This window comes from Meriones unguiculatus, chromosome 11, assembly GCF_030254825.1.
Source record: "Meriones unguiculatus strain TT.TT164.6M chromosome 11, Bangor_MerUng_6.1, whole genome shotgun sequence".
NCBI classification, from domain to species: domain Eukaryota; kingdom Metazoa; phylum Chordata; class Mammalia; order Rodentia; family Muridae; genus Meriones; species Meriones unguiculatus.
Genome location: NC_083359.1, coordinates 39,093,642 through 39,121,215, shown reverse-complemented (window position 1 = coordinate 39,121,215; position 27,574 = coordinate 39,093,642). Strand labels below are relative to the sequence as shown.

Sequence of the window (27,574 nt, the reverse complement as noted above, 5' to 3'; positions counted from 1 at the left end):
CCTCAAATTAGCCCAAGTCTTCAGAATTACAGCACTGATGCTTTGAGCCCCAACAGCACTCTGGAGTTAGAGGAAGCAAGCGCTCACTGGTCAGCAGGCTAAGAAGGCTTAGGAGGGCAGCAGAGAGAAGAGCAAGTAAAGTGAGGCAGGAACAGAGCTGAGTGTGCCACAGAAGACCATGTCTACAGCGGCCGGTGTGATCCGGTTATTCAGTATTCTAGCATCTCCCTGTGGGCACCAGGATGCTACCTGAGCCACACCCTCCCCACCCGCCCTCCTATCATCCCTCCCCAGCACCCCATCCCCAGAGGAAGGTCCAGCCAGGGCTTGCTCCCAGGTCTCTCAGTCCAGTGCCACCTCACATGGGTTGATGTGGGCTGTAAGGGCAGCTGTATAGACACGGCTGAACTCTTGGAAGCGGGGAGCACAGCCCAGCCAAGCTTCGCCAAATCGGCTCCAGCCCATGAAGAGGAAGGAGCCTGGGCCAGGACGCACACCACAGCGCAACAAGGTACGAAAGGAGGCATGGCCCTGGCCCTCCGAGCCCCCTTCCTGCAACAGTGGCAGTGTCTGGCGGATGACACGGGTGGCCAGCACAGTGATGACTGATTCTTGCAGCTCCTCGTCGTGGGTGACGCCATGAATGGTCCCATGGATCACTATGAAGAGACATGGTGTCCAGTAGTGGGCAGGTGGGAGTCCGGGGCAGACCTTAGGCTCCCCCACAACGGGAAAACTCACCGAAGTCACTGGTACATGCAGCCAGAAGGAGCTCAGCATCACTGCAGGGCCTGCAGGCACCTACCATGCAAAGCGGGTAATTAGCCAGGCCTGTGCTCTCAGCGCGAGCCCACAACTCCTCCCAGCAGGGAAAGGTACCAGAGCTAGTGATTAAACCCTTCTCCCAGCAATCATACAGCCCGAGAACACCCTGCTGGCGCACGCCTGCTGACGGACACCTCAGTGCCTCGTGCACATTCCTGCACACCCATCTCATAAACTCATACCAACACTTGAGAACCTTCTGTGACCTCCCAGAGCTGCCTGCCTTCCAGGCCCGGAACGGGTAGCAAGATATTCTGGTAGACTCTGGTTCTGGGGTCCCTAGCTAGGGCAGAACAGTCAGAGAGAGCCATCCCCTCCCTGCAGGGTCAGGCTGCAAGTTCCAGAAGAGCAGGCACTGGGCCTGGTGCCCCGCAGGGAGGCAGGGCAGGCGTCTCCATGGAGACTAAGAGGCACACTGGACTTTTGTTGGCTGGGCTGGGGGAGGGGAGGGAGGTCACCACCAGGCCAGGGAGCCCTGGACAGCTTTGGCCCTACGCTTTGATTCCCGCCCAGCCCACCCCTTCCCCCAGCCCTCCAGAAACCAGAGACCTAAGGCTGGTTTCCCCAGCATTTGCTCCCTCCTGCTCTTTCCCTAAGAGGAGGAGGAGGGATAGGAGGGAGCACTCCCAACTCACCTCCCTATGACCTGGAAGCCACTGTGTTCTGCACCAGAGTGGCCTCAGTCAAGTACGGTTGGACCCTCTGTGCAGTGGGGGTGGCAAGGCCCATTCCCATTAGGCGTGGGTAGACGGCCAATTTCTGACACCCACCTCCTCCCCAGCCCGTCTAGTCCCTCACCATCCACACCAAGACCTTGGGCCTGGGGAGACATTTCTGCACGTTGATCCTCGTGCAGCTCAAAACGGAAGGCAGCAACCCTGCGGCTGATGTCGCGGTGTGGTGTGGCCTGCAGGAAAAGGGCTCGGCGCTCGCGGGGACCCCAGCGCAGGCAGCGGCCCCCAGCCAGGTCTGGGCCCTCCGCCAGTAGCAACTCTAGGTTGCCGCCCATCCGTTCGGCGAAGACCTGGGCACCAGCGAAAGGCCGCGCTGGACGCAGACAGACGATGCTGGGCCGCGTGCCCGGATCGGGGCTGCCCAGGGTCAGGCGCAGCGCCCCGGCTGGATACAGCCACTCGATAGCGCCCTCAGTACAATCCAGGGTCAGCTGCCCCACGCTGCCGGGCTCCTGGGTCAAACCGCTGGGGAGAGGACGGTGGTTCTCAGGTGGGTGGCCCTTGTTCCCCTAGCTCACTCACCCCCTTTCTCGCGGCCACCAACACCTGCGCCCACTCTGTGGAACAGAACATTGAGGTCTGCGTTTCCTCATTTCCCAGTGGAAGGGAGCCCTCCAACCCAAGATGGAAAAAAAAAATGAAAAGAAGAGAAGAGAAACCTTTCCCGCAGTCCCTCCTGGGGACCGTACCTGCCCCTCCAGCTGCAGCGGTCCTCGGAGTAGCCGGCGCGAGCGGATGCAACCAGGAGGCCGCAGCACAGCGCGCAGAGAAGCGCGGCTACCAGCATGGCTCGGGGACGCGCCGGGGCCTCGGGCTGCTGCCCCGGGAGGGTCGGGGCCGCAGCGCAAGCAGCCCGCGGCGCGGCCGCCCGGCCCGGCGCGTCCCCACAACCAGAGACCCCTCGGTTCAGCCCCTTCTGAGCTCCGCGGCTAGGGGGCGGGGGCTTCGCTCTCGGACCAATCGCCACATGCCCCAGAACTTTCCGCCAATTGCAGCGCCCTTGTGGGGCGGGGCGAGCTCGAGGCGGGAGCCGGTCCAAGACCGGGTTGAAGTAGGTAACGCTTCTGTTTCCCCTTTTGGAGATGCCCAGGACCCTGGACTCTTGTGGATGGGGGTCGCTGTCTACTGGGATCTGGAGGGCTGTTCACCTCACTTGATCTTCAATGGGCCTCAGTGGACAGTGGAACTGTCCCCTTCTGAAAGGGGAGTGGAGAGGTCTGCAGCCAACAACTGAACACCGGTACCCCATTGCTGGCACTCGGGGACGAGGGATTAGAACCCCTGTGTCCCAGTGTTCCTGCCTCCCATAAGGGAGGTTACAGAGGGGCCTGGAGCATGGAGCTAAGCCAAGCCTTGGGTTTGGGGAAAAAGAAGAGTACTGGCTAGCTCTGGAAGGAGCAGCATGGGCAGAGTGGGCCTCTTTCTGCAGCAAACTTTCTCAGACCCACCTACATGAAAAACGAGGCACTTGGGCTGGAGAGATGGCTCAGGAGTTAAGAGCCCTGGCTGTTCTTCCAAAGGTCCCGATTTCAATTCCCAGCAACCACATGGTTGAGATGAGGTCTAGTGCCCTCTTCTGTAGTGCAGGTGTACATGCAGGCAGAACACTGTATACATAGTAAACAAATAAATCTTTAATACAAAGGGAAAATAAAATAAAATGAGGCACTCTGGAAGACCTGTATGGGCGTCCACAGACTGGAAACAAACCTCGGAAGTACCACAGGTGCCACAGATCAACTGAACCAGAATCTCAGAGGTAACCCAGGAGACCTGAGGATGTGGCTAGGTTATAGAGTGCCTGCCACACAGGCATAAAGCCCTGGGTTTGATCTTCAAAATAATGTTAGTAAGAGTGCAGTGGTCTTGCCTGTAATCCCAGCAGGCAGGAAGTAGAGGAAGATGCACAGATGTTCAAGGTCATTCTTGGCTCCATTGTGAGTTCAAGGCCACTGTGGGCTACATGAGACCCTCTTAAAATAAAATTAAAATAACACGTTAGAGTCGCCATTAAATCCCCCAAAAGAGAAGCGCTTCTTTGGAGCAGCTTGTTCTGACTGGTTCTGGTTCTGACTGGAGGGACGGGTAGAGGGAAGACCAGCCTTGGGAAGTTCCTGCGGATCTCTTTCCAACCCCAGGGCTCTACCTCTGTCTCCTCCAGGTTCCATTTGAAATCCTTCGTGTTGACCTGAACCTGGACTCAGGGACAGAAATGAGACCCAGTGGTCTCAGTGGGAGGGAGTGGTTGGTCCTGCTCCCAGCCTAGGGAAGAACTTTAAAACGCTGATTACCCTCTCCCAGACAAGGGGGTCAAAACAAGGTTATTATAATAGTCCAAAGGTGAAAGTGGCCGGCGCCTTCCTGATGAGTGGATAAACAGTGTGCTGTATCTGGGCTTGTCAGAAACATTAAATAAGAATCTCTTCTACCAAATACTATAAAAGTGTGGTTGTGGCAAAGAATCCAAATCTTTTTATCTCCCCACCTTTTTAGATTTTTACACAAATGTTTTCATCTACCCCCATACCTGGTAAAACTTTAGTTTACACAAAGACCCTGCTATATTCTTGGATTAAAGTGATCTTTTACCCATTCGTTTTCTTTTCACAGATTCTCTCTCTCTCTTTAATTTTTTTTGTTTGTTTTTTGAGACAGGTTTTCTCAGTGTAACCTTGGCTGTCCTGGAGCTCACTCTGTAGACCAGGCTGGCCTCGAACTCACAGAAATCCACCTGCCTCTGCCTCCCAAGCGCTGGGATTAAAGGTGTGTGCCACCACTGCCAGGAGCACAAATACTCTTTATTATTATTATTATTTTTTTTTTTTTTACAAATACTCTTAAAACTAACCAGTCTTTAAGGACTGCGGGGTTGAGCCCAGCCAATGGGGGAAAAGACACAGTCATCCCCTGAGTTAGACTGAAAACCAGGCCCTCTGTGCTGGCTCCTTAACATTGGGAGCAGCTCACTTGGTCAGCAGTGAAGGTTTGCCTTCACTTCAGCTAGACTGGTGGTCTCTTATTTCTAACAGGGGGAAGCCCAGATGATTGCATCGTAAGCCCTCGATGCCAGCTTTTGGTGTTCTGATCAGGTTCAGTCTTGCTTTGGTCTCGTACCTCCTTGCCGTGTCCCAGGCCTCTCTTTTGGAATAGGAACACGCTTTCTGTGCCACTGTATAGTGGATGTATGGATTTTATTATTATTTTTTTTTTATTTTTTTTACATTATAGGGGTTCGCAATTAAAGAGTTTGCCTTGAGTCTTGGTAGAGACTTTGGGCTTTGAGTAATGTTAGAAACTGTTAAGTTTTGGGGACTCTGATAAGTGGGATGTTATGGTGTGATGTGACGTGTTTGGTGTCAAGGTGACATGGAAGGGTACACTTATAATGGATAGTCTTCGTTACCATCTTACTAGATTTGTAATCGTCCTCTGGGTATGTCTATGAGGGTGTTTCCGGAGAGTTTAACCGAGAAGAGATCTTGTCCTACGAGTAGACAGCACTATTCCGTAGGCTGCAGTTCCAGGATGAACGGGAATGGGTGGGAAAGGAGCAGTGAGACCAGCCCCCAACTCTCTCTGCCTCCTTTCTATGGATGGGATATGACCAGTCACTTCACGCTCCGGCCACTCTGCCTTCCCCGCCAGAATGGACTCTATGTCCTCAGGCCGTGAGCTAAAGTAAACCCTTCCTCAAAGTGCTCTTGCTGGGCATTTTTGCAACAGCAAAGGGAATGGTAATACAGATGGGCTGCATGGTGGGGCAAAAGCTCTGAACTCTTCTTAAGGGCATCCTTGAAAATGGTCGGGGTGGGGAGGAGGAGGTGTTGCAGGGATGTGCGTGGCCTTGGATTCCATTCCCAGCGCCCAACAACAACAATCATATCTTTAAAAAGTGAAAAACAAGGCAGGTGGAGGGATGGCTCTGCAGTTAAGAGAACCTGGGGCTCTTGCCAAGGACTTGAGTTTGGTTTCCGCCACCCACATCAGGCGGCTCACAGCCACCTGTCACTTCAGACCGGGAAATCCAATCTCTTCTTCAGGCTTCCATGGGCACCCACACATATACGGGAAACACACACACTTACATAGAAATTGAAATAAAGTAAGATATCAGGTGTGATACATGAGAGGCAGGTACAGCACATGAGAGGCAGAGGCAGGTGGATTTCTCTGAGTCTAGGCCAGCTTGGTGTCTATGTAGAGTTCCAGACCTTCAAGTTACACAGTGAGACCTTATATCAAAATAAGTAATATTTTGGGCATAGTGGCACATGCCTTTAATCTCAAAATTAAACTCAGCAGGCAGAGACGGGCAGATCCTTGTGAGTTCAAAGCCAGCTGGGCCTACATAGTGAGTTCCAGAACAGCCAGGGCTATTTAGAGAGACTCTCTCTCAAACAGACAAAATAAGTAGTGAATAGTGAGGCATGTGGTCCACACCTTTAATCCCAGTACTCAGGAGGCAGAAACAGGAGGAGCTCTGAGTTTAGGGCCAGCCTGGCCTATTAGAGAGTGGGACAGCCAGAACTCCATAGAAATCTTGTCTGAAAAACAAAACAAAGCAAAACAAAAGAGGAAAAAAAACGCATAAATAAATAATAAAATAAAGTGAGGTGGAGAGATGGCTCAGCAGTTAAGGACACGTTACAGAGTTTGCAGAGGACGTAAGCTGTGTTCCCAGAATCCACAGCAAGAGGATCACAACAGCATGAAACTCCACCTTCATGGAATCTGACACCTCTTGTTTCCACAGACAAATGCATCCACGTGTGTTCACGCATGGGCACTGATACACACACACACACACACACACACACACACACATACACATACTTAAAGGTAAAAAATAAATGTGAAAAATAAATCATAAATAAAATATTTTCAGCCAGCCAGTGGTGGCACACACCTTTAATCCCAGCACTCAGGAGGCAGAGCCAGAGGCAGATGGATCTGTATGAGTTCCAGGCCAGCCTGGTCTACAGAGTGAATTCCAAGTCAGCCAAGGCTACACCGAGAAACCTTGTCTCAAAAAATAAAAATCAAACAAACAAATCTTCAGCTGGGTGGTGGTAACTCACATGTTTATTCCCAGCACTCGGGAGGCAGAAGCAGTCAGATCTCTGAGTTTGAGCCAGCCTGGTTTAGAAAGCTAGTCTAGGACAGCCAAAGCTACACAGAGAAACCCTATGGGTGGGGGTGGGGGGATGGAGAATGTGCTTTAAAATAAAACTGGAAATGGAAAAAAGAAATTAAAAGGCATGACGCAGCCTGATGAGAGCAAAGCAGATGCCAAGGCATTTAGAGAAGGACACAGGACACTTGGATCAACTACAGCCACAGCTGTCCAGGTCTAAGAGCTTGCAGGGTACTTCAGTAACTCTTGGGCAGTCTCCCCATCGCAGGCCACTGAGGCAGACAGTAGTCTCCAGGCGCCCTCTAGTGGTGACATGGGTCATGAGCTGGCCAGTCTCAGAGTTGGCGCCCCACCCTAGCCTTTTCCAGGAGTCCTAGCAGAAAGAGGAATTCCAAGGTGTAACCTAGTCTAAAAGAAGCTCTCACCTGACCCGAGTCTCTGTATGGGTCAGACTTTCCCTGCCCCATCTTCATCTTTTATTGACATAAAAGTGATTCCATCACCGTGGGAGAACATCTAGACAGGTGCCGCTGCTCACAATCATCAGGAAAAGGGGCACTTGAGCATAATTGGCTCTCAGAACTCTGATGCCCATGGGCATAGATCCCAGAAAGCAATGACAAGCCTCAGAATCCAACATACCTGGTACCCAAAGGGGAAATGAGCAAATGGATAAATGACGGCATCCCAAATCTCAAGTAACTATTCACTGTTTATGCTCAGCTTGGGGGCTTCCCTGCAAGATTTAGTGCCCTTAAGAAATGGGAGCCGGGTGTGGTGGTGCACACCTGTAATCCCAGCATTTGGGAGGCAGAGGCAGGAGAATATCTATGATTTGAGGTCAGCCTGGTCTACACAATGAGTCCAGGTCAGCCAAGGCTACATAGAGAAACCTTCTCTGAGGTGGAAACCTTCTCTGAGGTGGGGTTGTGGGGAGAAGGAAAGAAAAGAGGAAAGACATCTTTCTTCCCACACAAGTCAGAACAAAAAATACAAAAGGATCTCAAATCAAGCAAGGGTGTACTTGAGGGAGTTGGGAAATGCTACATGGAAGCTTGCAGCCTTGTGCAGAAAACTACAAAGGTCAGAATTGTCACAAACTGCTAGTTTGCCTGGCTTTAGCCAAGAGCACACAGCATCTCAAAACTCTTGACCCAAAGAGGGGTTTCTAGTTACTTTCTGTTGCTAAGGTAAAATAGTGACCCAAACAAACTTGGAGAGTAAAGGGTTTATTTGGTTTATATGTCCATGCCACAGACCATCATAGAAGGAAGCAAGGGCAGGAACTGAACACAGGAACTGAAGTAGAGACCACCAAAGAATGCTGCTTATCAGCTTGCTCTCCCTGGCTTGTCCACCTTCCCAGGAATGGCACTTCTCACAGTAGGGTGGGTCCTCTTATATCAATCAGCAATTAAGAAAATGCATCTTGCCAGGCAGTGGTGGCACACACCTTTAATCTCAGCACTCAGGAGTTAGAGGCAGGAGAATCTCTGAGTCAGAAGTGAGTTCCAGGGCATCAAGGTCTACACAGTGAAACCTTGTGTTGAAAAACAAGAAAGAAAGAAAAAAAGAAAGAAAGAAAGAAAGAAAGAAAGAAAGAAAGAAAGAAAGAAAGAAAAGAAAATGCCTCTTTTTCTTTTATTATTATTGTTGGGTAGATGGATAGGTAGGTAGATGGATAAGTAGGCAGATGTGTTCAGAGTCAGGGGAAAGTCTCAAAGACATGTCCGCAGGCCAATCTGATGGAAGAAATCCCTCAATTGAAGTTCTCTCTTCTCAAATGTGTTGACAACCAAGATTATCCATTACAGGGCTTGTAGGCTGGAAACCATGCTGAGACCTGTTTCCTGCCCTGTCTTCCCCAGGGCCTTGTACTGCACCCCATGGGACGCAGTGGGGGACAGCAGAGGCCTCAGTTGCTGTTACAAGTGCCACCACTCAGGCCGCCCACCTCCAGCCCTGCTGACCCCTGTGACACGAGCCTTTGCAGGTCGAGGACATTGATGATGTATCCGCAGCGTGCTGGGCCCTGAGCAGAGTGGAGGATGGGCAGCTCCAAAATTCAGCAGGAAAGCTCGTGGCAGACATAGAGCGGGTGAGCAGGCCATCCAATGAGACAATCTGAGGAAAAGCTACAAGTGAGAAGAGTGACAGGCACTGGGGCGACAATCAAACACTGCCACAAAATATAAACGGGAAGGATGGCAGGAGCACTTCCCCAGGTCCTCCCGGCAGTGGGTGAGTGGGTTTCTCCCCGATCTTGTGAGGAAAGGGGGACAAATCTCCTACTTGCCCAAGACAGATCTCCCTTCACAGATCTCAAGTTTCAGTTGAAGCCAGATGGGGGCTGAATACAGCTGACCAGAGACTCTTCCTGTGTCCCTAGCTGAGCCCATGGCCCCAGGACCCTTACAGCCAGGACTGAGTGTGTGTGCTGCTAGGTGGGTTGGCAAGATGGGAACAAGGGAGACAACTCCTGTAACTGATGGGCAGGGGGTACCAGGGGGCAACTAAAGTCAATCAGTGGTACCCACTGTGAGCACTGCCTTGGCTTACCATACCCAGCCTGACCTGGGCAGCTTCAGGGTGATTCATACATCAGCCCCTTGAACACAGAGACCTCATCCACGACAGAATCATAGCTGCCAGCTCCCAAGCAGTCTCCACCCCTTCCCATGAGATCAGGATGCATCCACCATCAGCCTAGCACTTCAGGGGTCCAGGCATTGAGATTGAGGTTTCTCTCTCTCTCTCTCTCTCTCTCTCTCTCTCTCTCTCTTTCATTTGCTGAGAAGCCCCCCGCCCAACACCTCGCATCTTCTAAGGAGCCCAAAATGCAGCTGCTGATTGATTTGAAGCTAAGCTAAAAATAGCCACTGGCTCCAGCCAGGGCCAGGGGAAAATATCCCATTGCTAGGAAACGACCGTTGCTGGGAGACCGCCATCACTAGGCGACGCGTGCTGCTGAGGTGACAGCTGGGCCCTGAGTCATCCTCAGCCTTGACAGGGGGTGAGCCAGGCCAGAGCACAGGCCAACAGAAAACCTTGGTGCCCTCACCCTGTCATCAGGGCCATCGGACAACAGATGCCCCACCTGCTCTCTCTGGCGCTCTTGAGCTTCTCACTCAGGGTAGGGACAGGGCAGAAGAAAAGGAGAGGGTGCAGGAGTCTAAGTGGGGAAAGGAAGAGAAATGGGAAAGGGCACAGGGTAAGTAATTGAGGAAGAGATAGAAAAAGAGGGTAGAGAGGCTCAGGGGTGAAAAGTGCCTATCTGGTCTCAGGATGGGTTGCTCACCAATACTGTGCTAAAACATTCAGGGCATCCCTCCTTAGAGCCCAGCCACATTTCCCAGAAGGGGTTCTGTGAGGGAACTACCTGAGGAGGATTTGGCGCAGCCATGTATCTCCCAAGCACCCTCTCCACACCAGAGCCTCACAAGGACATGCCTGAGGACCTCCTGTGGTGAGATTTAGGGAAGGAGTAAAGTTATCACTCTAGGCCTAGGAAGTGCTCTCTGGTGCTCGCTTAGCCCCCTGTCTCTGAGCCAAAGGTGCAGGCAGCCTTAGTCCTCATCTCCCCCCTCACTGTAGGGTTGGACCCCAGCAGCCTGGGCAGGAGACAGTCTTCTGCGCTCTGATATCAAGGTGAGGGTGATGAAGGTGGGGATCGTTTTAGATGAGGGGGTGTCTCAAGAGAAGGGTGCTCCAAGAAAGAAGGGTTCCAGGTAATGAGTGCTCCCACTGAGGGTGCTCCAGGTGAAGGGTTCTCCAGCTAAGCGTGTTTCAGTTCAAGGGTGCTCCAGTTGAGGGTGTTTCAAGTGAGGGGTCCTCCAGGTGAGAGCGCTTCTCTTTGAGGGGCGCTGCACTGACAGACACTCCACATGCCCTTAGGAACCAAGTTCATAGATGCTCCCGGATCAGTCCCTGGAGACTAGCCCAGGAAGAGGGCATCCTAGTCCAACTAGTCCCACAGGCTACCCCATATGTGGAAGAGATGAAAAGTCCCCTGTGCCATCAGCTGGAGCTTGCCTGATACACTTCTCTCAGGACATAAGATGTTCCAAAAGCATCCTCTGAGCACACAATGGAAGGTGCTTCTATAGCCAGCTTCCCCATCCGAAGGACTGTGTGTGTGTGTGTGTGTCTCCCTTGTGCTCTGCTGGGTGCCCACAGAATCCTACCCTGGCCCTCCAGGGCTGGTGTCAGCCACCGGCCCGCTGTAACTATGCCATCAGAGAGCCAGTAGGCCCAGGCTTGGTGTTGTGGGCAGACGTGAAACTGAAAGCTCCTAGGGAGGATATTTGCCAAGTCTGAGAGTCAAATGGATAATCCAGGGACAGGTGACAAGAGGCTGCTCCAGGTGAGCTGTGAGGGGAGAGAGAGAGAGAATCAGGTGCGTGACCTGGGAGGATGGTAGACGGACACAGGTGGGCCTCCATGTGAAGAGACAGGAAAGGCCCCCAGAGCAGTGCTCAGTGACCTCCTAAGGGTCCTCATTGCCGTTTTCTCAAAAACTGTGCCACCATGTGCCTGGGCCTCCCTCGGACACACCCTTTACACTTGGGTGTGCTCATCATATATGCCCAAGCCAAGGCCCACATCCCAGTGTTGGTGCGGAATTTACAACAAGCAGGGGAAAACCAATCAGGGTGAGTACGAATGAAACTCAACTGGCTCCAAGTGATTGTAAACTCTGGACCAAAACTTCTAGCGTCTGGCCCAGATCATTCTACTTTAGCCATAGTTAAGCACAGCCCAATTTTGGAATAAAGTATTCAGATAACAATGACCTCAGTCTTGAGTGCACCACAGTTTAAGACAATTCGTTACAAAGTACATCTGGTTTCTGTCACAGGAATGGGTTCTTTTGAACTGTTGACTCAGAGACCGTGCCCAAGATTTAGGGTCTAGGGAGCTTGACAGAGGTCAGTAAAAGGCCTGTGTGTGTCAGGACTGGCCTGGCCCTAAGATAACCTAGAAGTCCTTTAGGCTGTTAAAAAGCACAAGTGACATCACTGGTAAGAAAGGGTTTTTACGGCCTAAAAACAATACAAGGTTTTTAAGGAGAAAGGGTCTGCGATAAGCAAATTCTGGGAGATGCGGGCAGAGCCTGTCTCACCAGACAGCAAAGGATCACCAGGCTGTAAAGCCGCATCCCAGGAGGAGCAGCTTCACGTTTCATGCGATTGAAGAGGTAAGCTGTGTGTTTAACTTGCCTGGATTCTCCAGTGGTTATTTGTGTGCACGAAGCCTTTTTGTACTCTACAATCCCCGCACAGCGCCCTCCACCCAGATCCCATCCCATCGCCCATTGGCTACCTGTCCGAGGACAGACACCAGATGAGCAGAAAGAACGCCATCTGACTGCCTGTGTCTACACTGGTCTCTGTCCCACATCAATCTCCCATCTCTGATCCATATCCAGGCAAGATGGTGGCACCCCAGTTCCAGCCACAAATGTCTGCCCTGATCCTGGCTATGGCAAACTGGACTCAAGGTCCCCACTGTAAGAACAGGGCTTCGCCCTGTTAAAACCAGCTAGGACACTGGAAAGAGATCAGTCTTCGTTTCTTTGTTTATCTTGCAAGCACAAGGTCTTGAGTTTGATTCCCAAGCTGAACTTTGTGGCACATGGCTGTAACCTCAGTACTGGGAAGGTCAACATAGGCATATCCTTGAGGCTCAGGGACCAACTAGCTTACTTGGTCAGTTCCAAACCAATAAGAGAACCTGCCTGCCCTCTCAACTCCCACCCCCCATAGGAAAAAGAAAAAGAAAACGGGAGAAAACATGGATGATAGCTCTGTGGGTGAAGTGCCTGCCTGTAACCCCAGCCTTGAGGGGCAGAGACAGGAAGATCCCAAGGACCTGCAAGTCAACCAGCTTAATATAAACGGTGAGCCCCAAGTTCAACGACACATCCTGTCTCAAAAGCCAGGGTAAAGAGTTATATAGGAGGATTCTCATACCAAACTCTCACCTCCGCAAGCATGCACGCACACGTACTCACACGCACAAGGGTGCACACACACAAGTATACAATGCCTCAGAAACACCTGAGGTTGTCATCCGACCTCTACAGGCACCTGCACACACATGTTCGTATACAACACGTGAACACACACACCAGCCAGGCAGGGTCCAGCTAACTGCTCCTTCTCGTCACCCCTAGGCCTGGCATCAGTTCGAGGAGGCCCTGCTCTTCCCAACACCAGTTGCTGGCAGCGGAGGACACCCCACCCTGCAGCTCCTCCCTTCCAAGATGCTGTCCCCACATCTGTTGTTTCTGCTCCCAAGAGAGAGACCAGATTGGGGTCCCATTAGTCTGCTGAAAGGTCTGGCTCTCCAGAAGCCTTTACAGGGCTCTTCGCACAAACCACCTGTCCTGGGCCGCCACCGGACCTCTACTTCACTCCAGAGGGAACCTGTGGAACTCCTTAACCGCCATAGGATCTTTGCATGTCCTTTCTCAACCATTCCCACCTCGCCTCTCCCCCTGTGGGGAGGGAGGGTCGCCTCAGGTCGTTCGTGAGAGCGTCAGAAACGAGCCCCCTCTACTACCGCTATGCTGCCTTGTGTTCTCACTGACACTTGCGGGTTCCTGCAGGTGTGTGACTCTGTCACCTCCAAGGGGTGTTCTCCAGCCTGACTCGCGCAGCAGGAACAGAAGGGATGTGAGATCCTAGAGGCTTGCCCTACGCCCCGCGGAAGGGGTGTGTATGGAGGTGCGGGCGGCGCTGCCGCCTCCACCCGGCTTCCCTTTCCTCGCCCTCGCAGGTGGCAATCCACGGAAGAGCACACAGGGCCGGCTGTGTCTGCTGTGGGATCCGGAGCCCCGCTGCCAAGCGCTCGCGCCAAGGACTCCCGTCCTCCCCGGCGGCCAGGATTCTGGGTCGTCACCGCTCCGTGCCGATGGGCCACCCGAAGCTGCTCTCCCGCCGCGCGCCCTGCCTTCCCCTCGACCGTCCTGCCGGACGCGCGGCCTGCGGGGGTTTGTTTATTGTGCAAGCCTCGGCCGCTGAGCGGGTGCTGGTGCCTGGCGCGTGCCCGTCGGTACGGCGCCAGGAGCGCGCGGAGCGGGGCGGGGCGGGGCTCGGCAGCCGCGACACCTCCGCCCGCCTCGAGGGCCCGGATTGGTCGGGAGGCCGGGAGCGCGCGAGGGCGCGGCTCTCGGGGCAGGGCGGGGGCCACGCGCGGCGCCGGCGGCGGCCGCGGAGGAGCGCGGGGAGGAGCGCGGAGGAGGAGCGCGGGGAGGAGGGTAAGGGGAGGGAGGAGGCGCCCGCCGGGCTCCCTGCAAAGCGGCCTTATTTATCTGGGCACAGCCTCAGCCTCCCCGGTGGGAGGCTCAGGGCGGCAGATCCTCTCCCACCGGGGAGCTCCGCTCCGGACCCTGCCAAGAGGGCCCTGGCGCGGGGCACAGGGCGCCGGGCGCGGGGCGCAGTCGGGCCCTGCTAGCCAGTCCAGCACCTCGGCCGCCTCCGCGCTGGGCGGCTCGGGTGCTGGGCTCCCCATGACGCGAGGTCGCCCGGCGGACAGCGTGGCATGAGCCAGAAGCCCTGGCCGAGGTAAGGTGTGTGTGCGCGCGCGGCCAGGCTGCGGGGAGGGGAGGGTCCGGGTCGAGCCACTGCCTCCGCGGAGGCTACAATGAGGAGGGGGCGGGGTGGGGACTTGGGACTGCGCCGCGGCCGCCGCCGCCGCCTGAGCAGGGCTTACGTAATCGCAGCCCCTTCCCCACCTCGCCCTCCAGCCGCTGGGCCAGCGGGTCGCTCCACAGCCCCTCGCCCTAGTGACCGGCTTGATCGCGCGCCACTCGCTACCAGCAACGCGGTCAGGCTGTGGCTCGGTACCTCAGAACCACCGAGAGGCTGCGAGGACGCGGAATTGCAGGCCATCAGCCCCCGCTCCTTCTGGCTTGGCTCTGGGCTCTCCCGGCTCCAGCCCTATGAGCCTCAGGCGGACTGGAGGACGTGACAGGTGTTGATACAATTAAACGGGAGGAGCCATGTGGATATGTGGCCTAGGGGCCCTGGACACCTTCTGGACATGAGCTAGTATAGAGCTGCCGCCCACAGGGAAGCAGAGGGAGTGGGCTGGCATGTCTTTGGTTCTAAAGAAGAGAATGGGCCTTGGCCAAGGTTGGAAGACTTCAAAATGGGGAATGGGCACGCTGAGATTGCTGAGCAGGGATGTTAGATCAGTGGGGAGCCTCCCCACCCTTCATCCCGGGAGAGAAGATTGCACTGTTGAGGCCTGGAACTGGCCTAGCAGCCCTTCTGTTAGCCCCTCCCAGCCTGAGCCAGCAGCTGACCTCCCAGGAGCAGATGGCAAATGCCACTTCACCTGCTCCCTCCTTGAGGCCTGACTTCCACTGCCATCTTGTCCCATGGCCCATTGACCGGGGTCTGCTCAGGCCGCCCTGGTGCCCCTCAGACCCAGGACCCTTTATTCCAGCCCACACTTTGACGAGGTGCTGGACAGCAGCCTCAGAGCAGAAGTTGGGGGGGTGGTTGGATGGGAGCCTGAATGATCGGGGGCTGCCTAGGTCAGTCAGAAGCCTGCTGGGGCCTTGATGTCCTTCCTAAAAGTGGCTGGAGGGCTGGGCTGGGAGCCTTTGGGAGGAGATCGAGGGAAACTCAGGGTGAAAACGTGGGTGGTGCTGAGATAGCTTAGGATGCAGCTGCCCCATTTCCTGCCACCCTCACTACTTGACTCTCCTGCCACCTTTACCTGGAATCGGCAAGCCCTGAGGGATTGAGGCAGGCGTGTCCGAGGGATGGATGAAGGGGCTTCTGGCTGGCTTCACTCAACTGCCCTTACCGTAATTCCTCATCTGTGGGAGTCACTAATGTATCTTCCAGGACTGGCACAGGGAAGGGTGGGGGGTGGCAGCAAAGCAGGGGCTGGGACTCCAGTGAGTGGCCCTGAACCTTCCCTGCTAGTGGTCCAATGGCTGAACTGGCGGCAAAGAGCACAGGTGAGCCTCATTTAGCAGATGTCTAAAGGAGCCTCAGGCCTAGGTCTTGGAGGTCTCACATTCTGTAGAACAGGCGAGACATGATAAGCTGAAGCCCAGCTTCTATTTCCCCCGTGCCTCATGGCCACGTGCCCTCAGCCTGGCCACAGAGCCTCGGTCTGCTGGAGCATCAGCTTGGTTCAACGTGGGCCTATGTACCTCCTAAGCCTGGGGTCTTTCCATCCCCAAGATCCCCAGCACACCCCCAGAGGCAGCTCCAGCAGGGGGTGGAAGGAGAGTGCTGCTGTTAACACGTGTGAAGTGATAGGGATGGATGTGAATGTGTCTGAGTCACAGCACTGTCACAGATCATGCTGCCTGCACTGTGCCCTCAAGTTCAGCCAACCTGGTCTTCACTTTGGAGCTGCCACTACAGACTGGGCTTGATATGTGTATCCCGGTTATCTTCTTCAAGTGTGAGGAGCTGATCGGGGAAGGCTCTATGCAGGCCAAGCATCCGATGTGGCCTCTATCCTGACCTGATGCTCGGAGATGACTATGTCAGAGACAGGGGAAGAGCCCCAGGCTGATAGCTGTGAGGAGTGGGGCATTAGTGGGTGTGTGGTTGGCAGTCTTTAGGACTTCAGGGCTATGGCAGAGATGCTGCTGGATGAGAGCTATGTACAGAAGCCACTAGCCAGACTGCAGGAAAACACAGGACCCAAGGAGGTAGGAGAAAGAGACACAAGATACAACAGATGTGTTCCTGGTCCGAGTGTTTGGGACTCAGAAAGCCTTGGGGTCTTGGGACAAGTTTTAGGCTGCAAAAGGAAGATCCTTCTCTGAGCCTTATTTCCCCCAGTGATGCTCCAGACAGTGATGAGGAGAGGGATGCTGGAGAACAGAGCCTTCCTCTAACCATCTTGGCGGTTCCTGTTTCTTTCTTCTAGGATCAGGACAGGTTTTGGGGGCCGACAGCCATCCAGATTCCTTAGCCATCAGACTCCATGAGGGGAACTTAGCCAAAAGAGCTCTTCTTCCCCCATCCCCCACCCCGTATCTGCACCTCAGTCTGGGGAGCCAGGTTCTAACACCAATCTAGTTTCTTCTCTAGAAATACCGACCACAATCATACTTGGAATTAAGTTCTTAAGCTGCTCCTGTCCCACTGACCCCCCTCAGGCAGCAGTACCCTTGACTGGTTAGGTGGCCGTTTCCTGTTCATTACTTCAGTAGTGCCCAGAAGCCACATATTCGTGGTGCTATTTGTCTTCAAGGAGTTATCAGGCCAGGGGGAGAGAGAGATGCCAGCAATGATGACCCCTGTGGTGGGTGACGCCTGGAGGCGCTCTTTTGGAGTATTAAGGGATCCCAGCTGTGGAAGCAGGCAGCACCCATCTGCAGCTGAGAAAGCTGACCATTTGGCCAGGTGGAGGGGGATAAGAGAGGAGAAATAAAGGACAGGGGTCTGGCTGGGCAAGGAGTTGGGTTGGAGATGAGGCTGTGGGACTAGTCGCATCTCAGGATCTGGTGACTGGATACGCGCAGAAAAGGCAAGTCCTCCCGTCCAGCATCAGGGGCTCTGGACTGCCAATCTGAAAACCACCAAGCACTGGAGCTTTCTTCGGGAGCCCCACTGTACCCATCCTGGTCCTTAAGTTCTCTACAGAGAGCAAAGAGCACCTTGATGAGGCTTGGGCTCATGTAGACAAGGCAGCTGAGGAGGCTGTCACTGTCGCCTCCTAGCCAAGGATGGACCCAGGGATCTCAAGCTGCTCCTCAGTCTAGAGCTAACCCAGAATCCCACTCCAAACTGATCGTGGGACACACTGGGCCCAGGACTGTGTTGTGCCAGTTCATCCATCATTCCAGAAGGCCTCACCTCACCTCCTGAGGTGCTTGTCCATGAAGGGAGAGGCAGCCTGAGTGACCTGGCCACTGATCCATTTCCCCTCCTAGGAAGCAACTCCAAGCAGGCTTCAGGAGCCACCCCGGGTGGAGAGGGAAATTGCAGCATGTCTGTAAACCCGGTATGGGAGGCCGTGGCAGGATGGCTGCCAATACAAGGCCAGCCTAGCCTATATGAGATCCTGCTTCTACAATACCAGGGGGCAGGCCCTAGACAGCAGGGCTAGGCAGCAGAGCCAGGAGGAGTGAGCCTTGCTGGAGGCCCTCAATAACCTCTTGCTTACCTGGCAGGAAGGGTCAAGTCTTGCACTTTCTCTGAAAGTCTTGCTTTTTCTCTGAAAGCCTCAGCCCTCGGGCCCAGGTGTAACTGTTTTCCATTTTGAACCACAGTACAGAGGGTTCGCTGGCTTGGTTAATGTCACAAGTGGGAGAATAAGGGAGCATCTCCCTAAGCCTGAAGCAGGGCTGTCTCTGTGGAGATGCAGCTTCCCTCCGGGCGGGGGTCCTGGATGGGGGATTAGACATGGAGTCTGGTTTCACCTACTTGACCCAAGTCTGGAAGGTAGGAAGGGGGTCGTGTGCTTCTGCAAATGTGAGTTTCCAGAGCTGCAGCGAGGGGCAGGAAGGAGTCCCACAGATGCCCGGGGCATCCACGTGCATCGTCCTCCCCCACCCCCCACCCCCCAGCAACTCAAGCGCTCCACGTGCACACCCGCGACTGGGAGCATTTTCAGCCTAAATCGGCACAGCTCTTGGATTATTTCTCCCCTGGCACCGCCTCCGCAGCCTCCTCCAGATCCTAGCCAAGCGGGCGGCTTCTCCCCCTGACTCTTCCTGTGGAGCTGGGGTTGCCGGAGCCGCGGAGCCACCGATCAGGCCTCCTCCGCTCCGCTGTCTCCGGTGCAGAAAGCTCAGCTGACCCCAGTGAGCTCGGGAGCTGTCCGTGGTGCTGCTCGCGGGGCCCCGAGAGCGCTGGGTCTGCGCCTAGTGGCTGAAGCTAGATGGACAGTCTAGACACAGGCCGCCAGTCAGGGACTCGGCTGTTTTTCTGGCTGGGGCTGTCTCTCTAGCGTCAGCGCAGTTCCCAGGAATGTGGGTGGTGATGGATAAGAATTGGAGCGGTTAAGGAAAGATCTCCTCCTTTCCCACCAGGGCCGCTGCTATCCTGCAACAGGCCTGCTTCCCTATATCACACTCAGGGAACTGGGGTAACCACCCTCGGACTTCCTTTGCCATGACATGCAAACTATATACAAGTTCCTTGTGTAAGGACTGGGATACCAATAGTTGCTACCCTACAGAGGGATATCTGCCGTGAAGCTGAAATATATGATATTCCTGGTATGCATCTGGCAAGTGTTGCATTGCTACTTGCGTACTGGCTTTTGTGTGGCTACTCTTGCCTGTTCTTAGGCACAAAAGAGCAGCTAAGGGCTGAGAAAGTTCCTTTAGGGAAAAACTGGTCTACTCCCTAGGTCTCAAGAGTCATACTGAGAAGGGGAGTAATAGATAATACGGGGGCTTGGACACGGAGCTAGGTTGTTGATCATGAGGGGCGTGTTCTGAGGAGACTCCAACCCATGGTTTTTCCTTCCTCAGAGGTGGGACACTGGCGCAGCTTGCCTGTGCAGTGGAAGAAGCAATCGAGGAGATAGTGCTGCAAAATAAAGGTAGGGGATAGTTCTTGTCCACTTCTTCTGTGTCAAGCCAGATTGGGGGAATGGGTGGCCCTTGTCCCTGCATCTCCAGAAGGGGGTCTCAGCCTGAAAGGTAACACGAGCCTTCTCTTCTGAGGGTCTGCATGTTCCAGTGCCCATCCCCTAGGAAGCTTCTTCACACACCCCTTGTATTGTGCCAGGCTCCCTGGTGGGGTTATGACCCACTGAACCAGTGAGGATATAACAGAGGGCCTGGCAGAAGCTTTTGCTGACACCCTCAAGATTGTAGGGCAAGAAGTTGACAACCCCACAGGTGGATCCAGTTCACTCTGGGATCACCTATAGACACAGGAAGGGAGATCCTGCCTGGCCCTTGCGTCAGCTCTGGGCCTCTGGGCTTACTCTACCATAGACTATAAATCCCTCCCACAGGAAGGAGTCTGTGGTGTCACTGCCCAGATTTCATGTTGAGGAAGTAGAACCACCAGTGGCTAGCCAAAACCACACATTCAAACTAGGGGCCATCAGGAGTCCAGAGTGTCACATTTGAATCTACAGGTGAAACCCATGAATAAAATCACCTTCCTTCTGTATGTTGAGTGGTGGGGGATTCAATATCTATCTGGAGTGCAGACAGATAATCATGACATTAAGAAAATCCCATTGCCCTTTCCCTCCATGCTGTCTCTTCACAATGTCCTCTGCAACTCTGTTACCGTCCTGGGAGTCTGAGGGATGCTGAGATGATCAGCAGTCCAGACCTACTCTATGAACAAGTGACCCTGGTCTCCCTCGTGACTTTCCTCCTCCAGCTCCGGTCCAAACTTCAGCTCTACCCCTCAACTATTGGCCATGACCTCAGAGAAGCAGTTCACTTGGCCTTGGCCTGCCCTTCCTTGTTTGTACAAGAAATACCATAGCACTGTCCTCATTGGGTGGAGGATTAAAGAGCATGTGTCCTGCAGACTGGAGAAGTGGCTCAGTAGCTAAGAGCCCTTGCTGCTTTCACAGAGGGCCGGGAGGCCTGTGACTCCAGTTCCAGGAGACCTGATGTTCTCTTCTGACTTCTACCGATGCTAGGCTCATATATGATATGCATACATACATGCAAGCAAAACACTGATACACTGAAATTTTTAATTTTTTTTTAAATATAAGAAAATGTGTGTCCAGAGTATCATTGTGCTGGTACTACAATCAACTATATAGGGATGATGCCTGAGCCCCAGAGCTTACTCTAGGTGCGCAGAATTTTTTTTCCTTCAAGACAGGATTTCTCTGTATAGCCCTGGCTGGCTGTCCTGGAACTCTCTTTACACCAGACAGGCCTCAAACTCAGCCATCTGCCTGCCTCTGTCTTCCAAGTGCTAGGATTGAAGGTGAGTGCCACCACCAGCTGGGTAGGTGCACAGATTCTTGAGAGCTGGTTTGTGACTCTGAGGGCTACTGTCGCCTTGTGAAGGAGGAGTCTGAGACTGTTCCAGCACCTTTCTTCAGTTTTTCCGATCCTGCAGGGTAGGCCCCAATAGCAGGCATCAAAGGAACAGGGGTGGAAGAAGCAATTAAGGACTCCATCTCTCCCTAACCTTAAATGGAAATCAGAGCATCAGAAAGCACCTTTGGGCAATGCAGGCTGAGTCAGTGGATGACAGAGGATGTGAGCACTTGGACCAGCTGTGTCTGTGGCCAGCCTGCCCCTTGCTGTGCAGTCAGAGAAAGGCATGTGCTAGGATCCTTCCTGTTGAGTGGTCCTGGAAGAGAGGAGCCTCAAGAATGAAGACAGCTAGCTCTCCAGCTCCTCCAGAGGCCAGCAGACTCATTTATTCCTCCTATCTCATCCACAGAACGTGCAAGGAAAATGTCGAGCCCCGGTATCAATGGTGACCCCAAGCCTCCATGCTTGCCTCGAAATGGTCTGGTGAAGCTGCCTGGCCAGCCCAACGGCCTGGGTGCAGCCAGCATCACCAAGGGCACACCTGCTGCCAAGAACCGCCCTTGCCAGCCACCACCCCCACCCACCCTCCCACCTCCCAGCCTGGCTACGCCACTGTCCCGGGTTGCTCTGGCAGGGGGGCCGTGCCCCCCAGCCAGTGGACCAGCCTCAGGCCCAGTGCCTGGACCCCCAGTGGAGCGGCCACCGCTGGCCACAGATGAGAAGATCCTTAATGGGCTCTTCTGGTATTTCTCAGCATGTGAGAAATGCATACTAGCCCAGGTGTGCAAGGCTTGGCGGCGTGTGCTGTATCAGCCCAAGTTCTGGGCAGGCCTCACGCCTGTGCTGCATGCCAAGGAGCTGTACAACGTGCTGCCTGGAGGCGAGAAGGAGTTTGTGAACCTGCAGGGCTTTGCTGCTAGAGGCTTTGAGGGATTCTGCCTAGTTGGTGTCTCTGACTTAGACATCTGCGAGTTCATCGACAACTATGCGCTTTCTAAGAAGGGAGTCAAGGCCATGAGCCTCAAGCGCTCCACCATCACTGACGCTGGCCTAGAGGTGTGTCCCAAATTTGGCCAGGAGCAAACGGGGCTGGAGGGGCGGGAACAGCAGCAGCAACCCTATGGACATGGGAGGTTGAGGGGCCCAGAGGATACCCAGATGTACACAGGACAAAAAGTAGCAAGGATGGCATTGCCAGGGCTAATGCAGAGTGAAAATGTGAGCTTGTTAAAAAGTGAGAGTGGTCAATCACACGTGGGGTCCGCTTGCTTGTGAAGCTGGCCTGAGTGGGATGCTGGAAGGAGGGGGAGGGGAGGGACAGCGGAGAGTCTCCTAGGAGCAAGGGTTTGCAGGAGCATCTGGGCACGCTGCCCTGTGCCCCCTCTCCCCCGGGACCTGAATTGAAATTTTAATATTCAAATTATCTGTTCCGAACACCCATACTGGCCACACCCTGGCTTGTGGGTCCCCTGTGCCCTGCTTCCCTTTTGGAATATTGGCAAAGTATAACAAGCAATTTTTAGTGCGCTCCTTAGGGTTCAGCCTGATGCATGCTTGCACAAGTCCACACCTGAGGGACCACTGCTTCCAGATTCGCCTCTGCGCAGGCACCTCCCACTACCCCAGCAGGAAGGGCGCCCAGGCGAGCGGTGGGGGAGCTGATTGGTCTGGTCTGGTCTGTACCTGCCTGTAGGTGATGTTGGAGCAGATGCAGGGAGTGGTGCGCCTGGAGCTGTCAGGCTGTAACGATTTCACTGAAGCTGGCCTGTGGTCCAGCCTCAGCGCACGGATCACCTCGCTGAGCGTCAGCGACTGCATCAACGTGGCGGACGATGCCATTGCTGCCATCTCACAACTCCTACCCAACCTGGCAGAGCTAAGCCTTCAGGCCTACCACGTGACTGACACGGCGCTGGCCTACTTCACAGCTCGCCAGGGCCACAGCACCCACACTCTGCGCCTGCTTTCCTGCTGGGAGATAACCAACCACGGGGTGGTTAACGTGGTGCACAGCCTGCCCAACCTCACGTCACTCAGCCTCTCAGGCTGCTCGAAGGTCACTGACGATGGCGTGGAGCTTGTCGCCGAGAACCTGCGCAAGTTGCGCAGCCTCGACCTTTCCTGGTGCCCTCGGATCACCGACATGGCGCTGGAGTACGTGGCCTGCGACTTGCACCGCCTGGAGGAGCTTGTGCTGGACAGGTGCACACATCCCCACACTCCAGGAACTGGAAGCCTGTGCCGGTCCACAGGCTTCTTAGGGTGGGGAAGGCCGCAGAGAATAGAGTGCCCAAACTCGGAGCAACTCTGGCATAGCTTGGAGAAAAAGCCATATTCCAGATGGGGAGGGCAGGGGAGGGCAGATGTTAAGAGCGGGACCGTGGGGCAGGGGCTCGCCCTAGGGACACCTGTGAAAAGGAGGGAGGGACCCAGGTGGGGATGGGTGAAGTGATTTAAAGGTGGGCAGTCCCCCCCTCTGGTGCAACTGCAGGTGTGTACGCATCACGGACACTGGCCTCAGCTATTTGTCCACCATGTCGTCCCTCCGCAGCCTCTACCTGCGATGGTGCTGCCAGGTACCTCCGTGGCCCCGGGGATCTGGAACTAAAGAGAGCGGTGGGTAGCGGGGCGGGGAGGCGAGGGAGGGGAGCACAAGTACAGAAAAATCCTTGAACCACACTAGGCGCCATTCAGATCCCTCTGTGCAGCCAAACGAAGTCCGATTCCGGGTTTCCCAAGGCCCTCGTGGGTGCTTCCAGGCCTCGCGGGAACCGAAAAAAAAAAAAAAAAAAAAAAAAAAACCTTCATTTTGAACCCTACCTCCTGCCCCTGTGCTGGCTGCAGGTCCCAGGCAAGTGGCAATAGTTAACACGACCTCCTCTCACTCCCGCCCAGGTGCAGGACTTCGGGTTGAAGCACCTCTTAGCCATGAGGAGTTTGCGACTCTTGTCTCTAGCAGGTGAGACCCCCTGCATGCCTCGTGGGCAGTGGCGCCCACTTCACTCGAACCCTCGCCCCGTTGGGGTCCCTTAGGCAGATAGATTCACTTCAAGCTTTAGCAAATCACGTCCCAGGTAGCGGGTTGGAGGAGGGGCAAACTCAAGCCAGGCCCCGCCCTGCTCAGACCCACCCCGGACGCTCCGGAACACAGCCTTCTCTGATGCAGATTCCACCCATCCTGTCAGAGTCCCACTCCTCGAGCCCCGTACGGTCCCGCTTCGTTAAGCCCATAGTAGGACCCGCTCCCAGCAGGCCACTGTCCTCTCCAGCCTTTCCCTCCTACTCAGCACAGTCCAGCCCTTCCGCCGGGCGGAGCTGAGCTGCTGAGCGGCTGCCTGGATGCCTCGCGCTTTGCAGGCTGCCCGCTCCTGACCACCACGGGGCTATCAGGCCTCGTGCAGCTGCAAGAGCTGGAGGAGTTGGAGCTGACCAACTGCCCTGGAGCCACACCCGAGCTCTTCAAGTACTTCTCGCAGCACCTGCCGCGCTGCCTCGTCATTGAATAGCGCAGGCTTTTCAACCCGGCCGCGGGAACCGGCCACGCCCTGGGCAGTAGCCCCTCTTCCATCCCTGCGGGAGCACCACTTCTCCGCCCTGCGCTGGAGGCGGGGCAAGCTGAGGGAAACCCCGCCCCGTGCATCCCTTGCACCTCTGCTCCACTGCTCCATCCCCCGCCTGGGGCAAGAGGCAGAGGGGTCAGCCCCACGCACGCACGCACACTCGGGGACTTTGTGCATGCCCCTCGTGCCCGCACTGCACGCCCGCCCTCCACCATGCCACAGCCGCCGCCATCACTCGCCCGCCTTCTGGGGGTCTAGGTCCTTTGGGGGATGCTTTGAGTGCAGATGCCCTCACTGCCTTCCCCACTTCATTCTGCTCTCTGCCTCCCCCTGCTGTCCCCCCATCCCGGGCAGGGCCCGAGGGGATGGAGGGATTAGTCCCCCTGGACTCAGGGGCCTGGAAAAGCCCCAAGGGCCTCCAACATCTTCCACTGCACCACGCCTGGCGCCCTCCAAGGGGTATGAGGTGTCACAGGCCACTGCCAAAGCCATGGCCCCCTGAGGAGCCCAATTTCCCCATGCCTACCTGACCCAGTGGCTTCTCTTCTTCCTTGTTGCCATATGGGTCACTTCTTGTCCTCTGTGCACCGCCCCCCATCCCACCCCAATCCTCTTCTTTCCCCTTGGTCTACAGATCCTTGGGCCCTGGCCAGGATGGGACAGATTTAGGAAGATACGATACAGACCTTGTAATAATCAACATTAGCCTAAAGCGGTGCCCATCCCCCCCAGAATAGGCACCTGACAGACTCGAATCTGGAGCCACCCATAGGGCTGTCAGGCCTTGGGAGCAGCCCATCCACTCCAGCCCGTCCCCTAGCTGAGCTCAGGCCTCTCAGCACTGTGCTTCACCCTGGATAGGTCTCCTCAGGTGGACTCTGCAGAGGGCCTGGCCAAAGGTCAGGGTCAGCTCTGACCAGCGGTTCTGATCTTCCAGTGGCCAGCACACCCTTCATACCCTAAGAAAGGAGGGAGCCTTTCTGGTCCTCCTTTACCTCTCCCAGCCTCCAAAACCATTGCCTGCCCAAATGGGCTGTGACCATGTTTTGTCAGACCCCAAGACATTTGGAAGTCCTGGGGGACACTGGCATATACGTGGCAGTGCTGAGGACAGGACTGGGAGCCCCTTCTCTCCCAACCGTGAAACCCCAGGAGACACAGCACCCCACAACCAATCTTGGGACACCCCTATCTGGTTGGAAGAGAGTAACTAATTCCCAGAGAGCCAGAGGGAGAGAGAGAGAGAGAGAGAGAGAGAGAGAGAGAGAGAGAGAGAGAGAAAGAGAGAGAGAGATGCTGTTGACAAAAAGTTAAAGAGTTCAACAGCCCAAAGAGTTCCTTGCCCCTGAAGTGTTGGCCGGGGAGGCTCCAGGCTGAAGTGGTCAGGAGCCAGATTCTTCAGCCCCTCTTCCCACAATCCCCCAACAGGGAGGGGGAAGCTGTCCATTTGCCCAAAGTATTAATGCAACTGAAGCTGTGATATTTGCAATGACTATAGGAGGAAAATTTAAGGGGAGAGAGGGACACAAACAAAACCAACCAACCCCTAAAATCATTTTCTTATTGTACATAACGACCTCATTCTCCTGTATATGCGGAAGATATAACCTTATATTTGGTAAGTGTTTCTTGTGCTATTTTATCACGTGACCTGTTTATAAAAATATATATTAAAAAGTTGTAAAAACATGAGTCTGGGTTGTTTTTTGGTCACGCAACCAAGTTGTAATGGTTAAATATGCCCTGGATGGCCCAGGTCTCTGGGTTCTCCTGTGTCTCTCAACTCATCAAAGTTGCTTCTTTCCCTGAACATGTAGAGGCTGGTGGCCCAGGGCTGGACTGGAACCTTAGCAACTGACCGACAAAGGTTTTCTAATACCTTAAGTGCACAAAAGAGAGCAATGAGTCTGATGTCAAAATGTATATGCCTTCAGAAGGATCTAGGATCTTGCCCACCATCCTTCAAGAAGAGCAGCAAGGAGTCTTATCCTTGGCTAAGTGAGGGGTTGCAATGCCCTAAAGAGTGCAGTGATACTGGATAGATGGCTCAGTAGGTAAGAGCATTTACTGTTCTTGAAGAAGATCTAGGTTCAGTGCCCAGCACCCACAGCAGGTGACTTTAAGATGCTTGAACTCCAATTCCAGGGAACTGATGGCCTCTGGCCTCTGAGGAAAACTGATTGCACAATAGTGCAATTGAAAACACAGGAGTCAGGAGGTGGTGGCTCAGGCCTTTAATCCCAGCACTTGGCAGGCAGAGGCAGGCAGATATATAGGAGTTTGAGACTAATCTAGTCTATACAGTGAGTCCAGGATAGGTAAGGCTACACGGAAAAACCTTGTTTCAAACAAACAAACAAACAAACAAAAAAAACAACACAAAACCCAAAACAAACAAACAAAAAACTCAGACAGGCACACACACAAATAAAGAATAAATAAACAAATAAAAGATCACATTGATCAGAAGATCAAGACTACTGCGCCTGAGCCGGGCGTGGTGGCACACGCCTGTAGTCCCAGCACTCTAGGAGGCAGAGGCAGGCAGATCTCTGTAAGTTCGAGATCAGCCTGTTCTACAAAATGAGTCCAGGACAACAAAGGCTATTCAGGGGAACCCTGTCTCAAAACAAAACAAACAAACAAACAAACAAAAAAACAGAAACTGTGCCCACTCCAAGAAAAAGGGCAACTAATAAGCAGAGACTCTGGCCAGCTTGAAAACGGGGCTCTCACAGGCTTTTCCCTCTTCCAAATTCCCTCTGCCTTGCTAAAAACTGTTAGGTCACATTCCAAAAGCTACCCACCAAGGTCTGTTCACTTACTTGGCCACTTCCTCCTCCTGAGACTCACTACCAAGGTTCAGCTATCAAAGTATTGCAGTCTAGCAATCAAAAGCCCCCTTTGGCTTACCTAATTAGCTAATTAATTAAGTAAACCAATCAAAATTAAACACCTCATCCTAACACGGGTTTCCTCCTTTTACCTTTACCTATATCATTTGCCTATGAGCCATGTCTGTCTCCTTTCTATCCAGAGGCAGTCCTTTGTCCCCGCCGGGACAAATATCTCTGCCTCCTCTCCCTGTTCCCTCCCCATCTCCCTGGTACTTTATCCCCTATTTTGGTCTCTTATTCCCTGCCCTTTGTTCCTTTGGCACAAACAAATCTCCTTTGTGCTGATAACTTGGGTCTTGGGGATCCAGAGCCAATACCAATCTCTTACAACTAAGACTAAATCCAGCCACAGACAGAAGTGGCTGAAAGGCCCTGAAAGTACCAACACAGGTGCAACCACACAAAATAGACATAAAATCCACACTAGACAAAGGAGGCCACATTAGATTGGGGTGGCAGGGATGGTC

At 54.2% G+C, this 27,574-nt stretch overlaps 2 protein-coding genes across 4 annotated transcripts; one reads left to right on the top strand and one right to left on the bottom strand.

Moving 5' to 3' along the window:
* Nucleotides 1–2: 2 nt before the first annotated feature.
* On the bottom strand, nucleotides 3–2,479 carry Metrn (meteorin, glial cell differentiation regulator). Of its 2 annotated transcripts, none has more exons than XM_021637179.2 (4): nucleotides 2,249–2,479; nucleotides 1,639–2,024; nucleotides 742–801; nucleotides 3–659 (listed from the first exon to the last, which is right to left on the bottom strand). In XM_021637179.2, the coding sequence occupies exons 1-4, from the start codon at nucleotides 2,344–2,346 to the stop codon at nucleotides 343–345; spliced, it is 861 nt and encodes a 286-aa protein (XP_021492854.1). In that variant the 5' UTR covers nucleotides 2,347–2,479; the 3' UTR covers nucleotides 3–342. The 2 variants fall into 2 exon arrangements, with proteins under 2 accessions (XP_021492854.1, XP_021492853.1); XM_021637178.2 differs by having other exon boundaries at nucleotides 1,624–2,024; nucleotides 2,249–2,477.
* Nucleotides 2,480–13,931: 11,452 nt separating this feature from the next.
* On the top strand, nucleotides 13,932–25,902 carry Fbxl16 (F-box and leucine rich repeat protein 16). Of its 2 annotated transcripts, none has more exons than XM_021637202.2 (7): nucleotides 13,932–14,261; nucleotides 19,157–19,227; nucleotides 21,060–21,706; nucleotides 22,344–22,852; nucleotides 23,142–23,226; nucleotides 23,546–23,609; nucleotides 24,008–25,902. In XM_021637202.2, the coding sequence occupies exons 1-7, from the start codon at nucleotides 14,239–14,241 to the stop codon at nucleotides 24,154–24,156; spliced, it is 1,548 nt and encodes a 515-aa protein (XP_021492877.1). In that variant the 5' UTR covers nucleotides 13,932–14,238; the 3' UTR covers nucleotides 24,157–25,902. The 2 variants fall into 2 exon arrangements, with proteins under 2 accessions (XP_021492877.1, XP_021492878.1); XM_021637203.2 differs by having other exon boundaries at nucleotides 13,932–14,266.
* Nucleotides 25,903–27,574: the final 1,672 nt, after the last annotated feature.

Bases quoted from the DNA above. Each gene is read 5' to 3' on its own strand.
- Metrn (XM_021637178.2), bottom strand. From the start codon at position 2,346: ATGCTGGTAGCCGCGCTTCTCTGCGCGCTGTGCTGCGGCCTCCTGGTT. The intron at 2,025-2,248 runs GTACGGTCCCCA...TCCTCTCCCCAG, and splicing joins CGCTGCAGCTGGAGGGGCAG to CGGTTTGACCCAGGAGCCCG. The intron at 660-741 runs GTGAGTTTTCCC...GTCTCTTCATAG, and splicing joins TGCATGTACCAGTGACTTCG to TGATCCATGGGACCATTCAT.
- Fbxl16 (XM_021637202.2), top strand. From the start codon at position 14,239: ATGAGCCAGAAGCCCTGGCCGAG. The intron at 19,228-21,059 runs GTAGGGGATAGT...TCTCATCCACAG, and splicing joins GATAGTGCTGCAAAATAAAG to AACGTGCAAGGAAAATGTCG. The intron at 22,853-23,141 runs GTGCACACATCC...GTGCAACTGCAG, and splicing joins GAGGAGCTTGTGCTGGACAG to GTGTGTACGCATCACGGACA.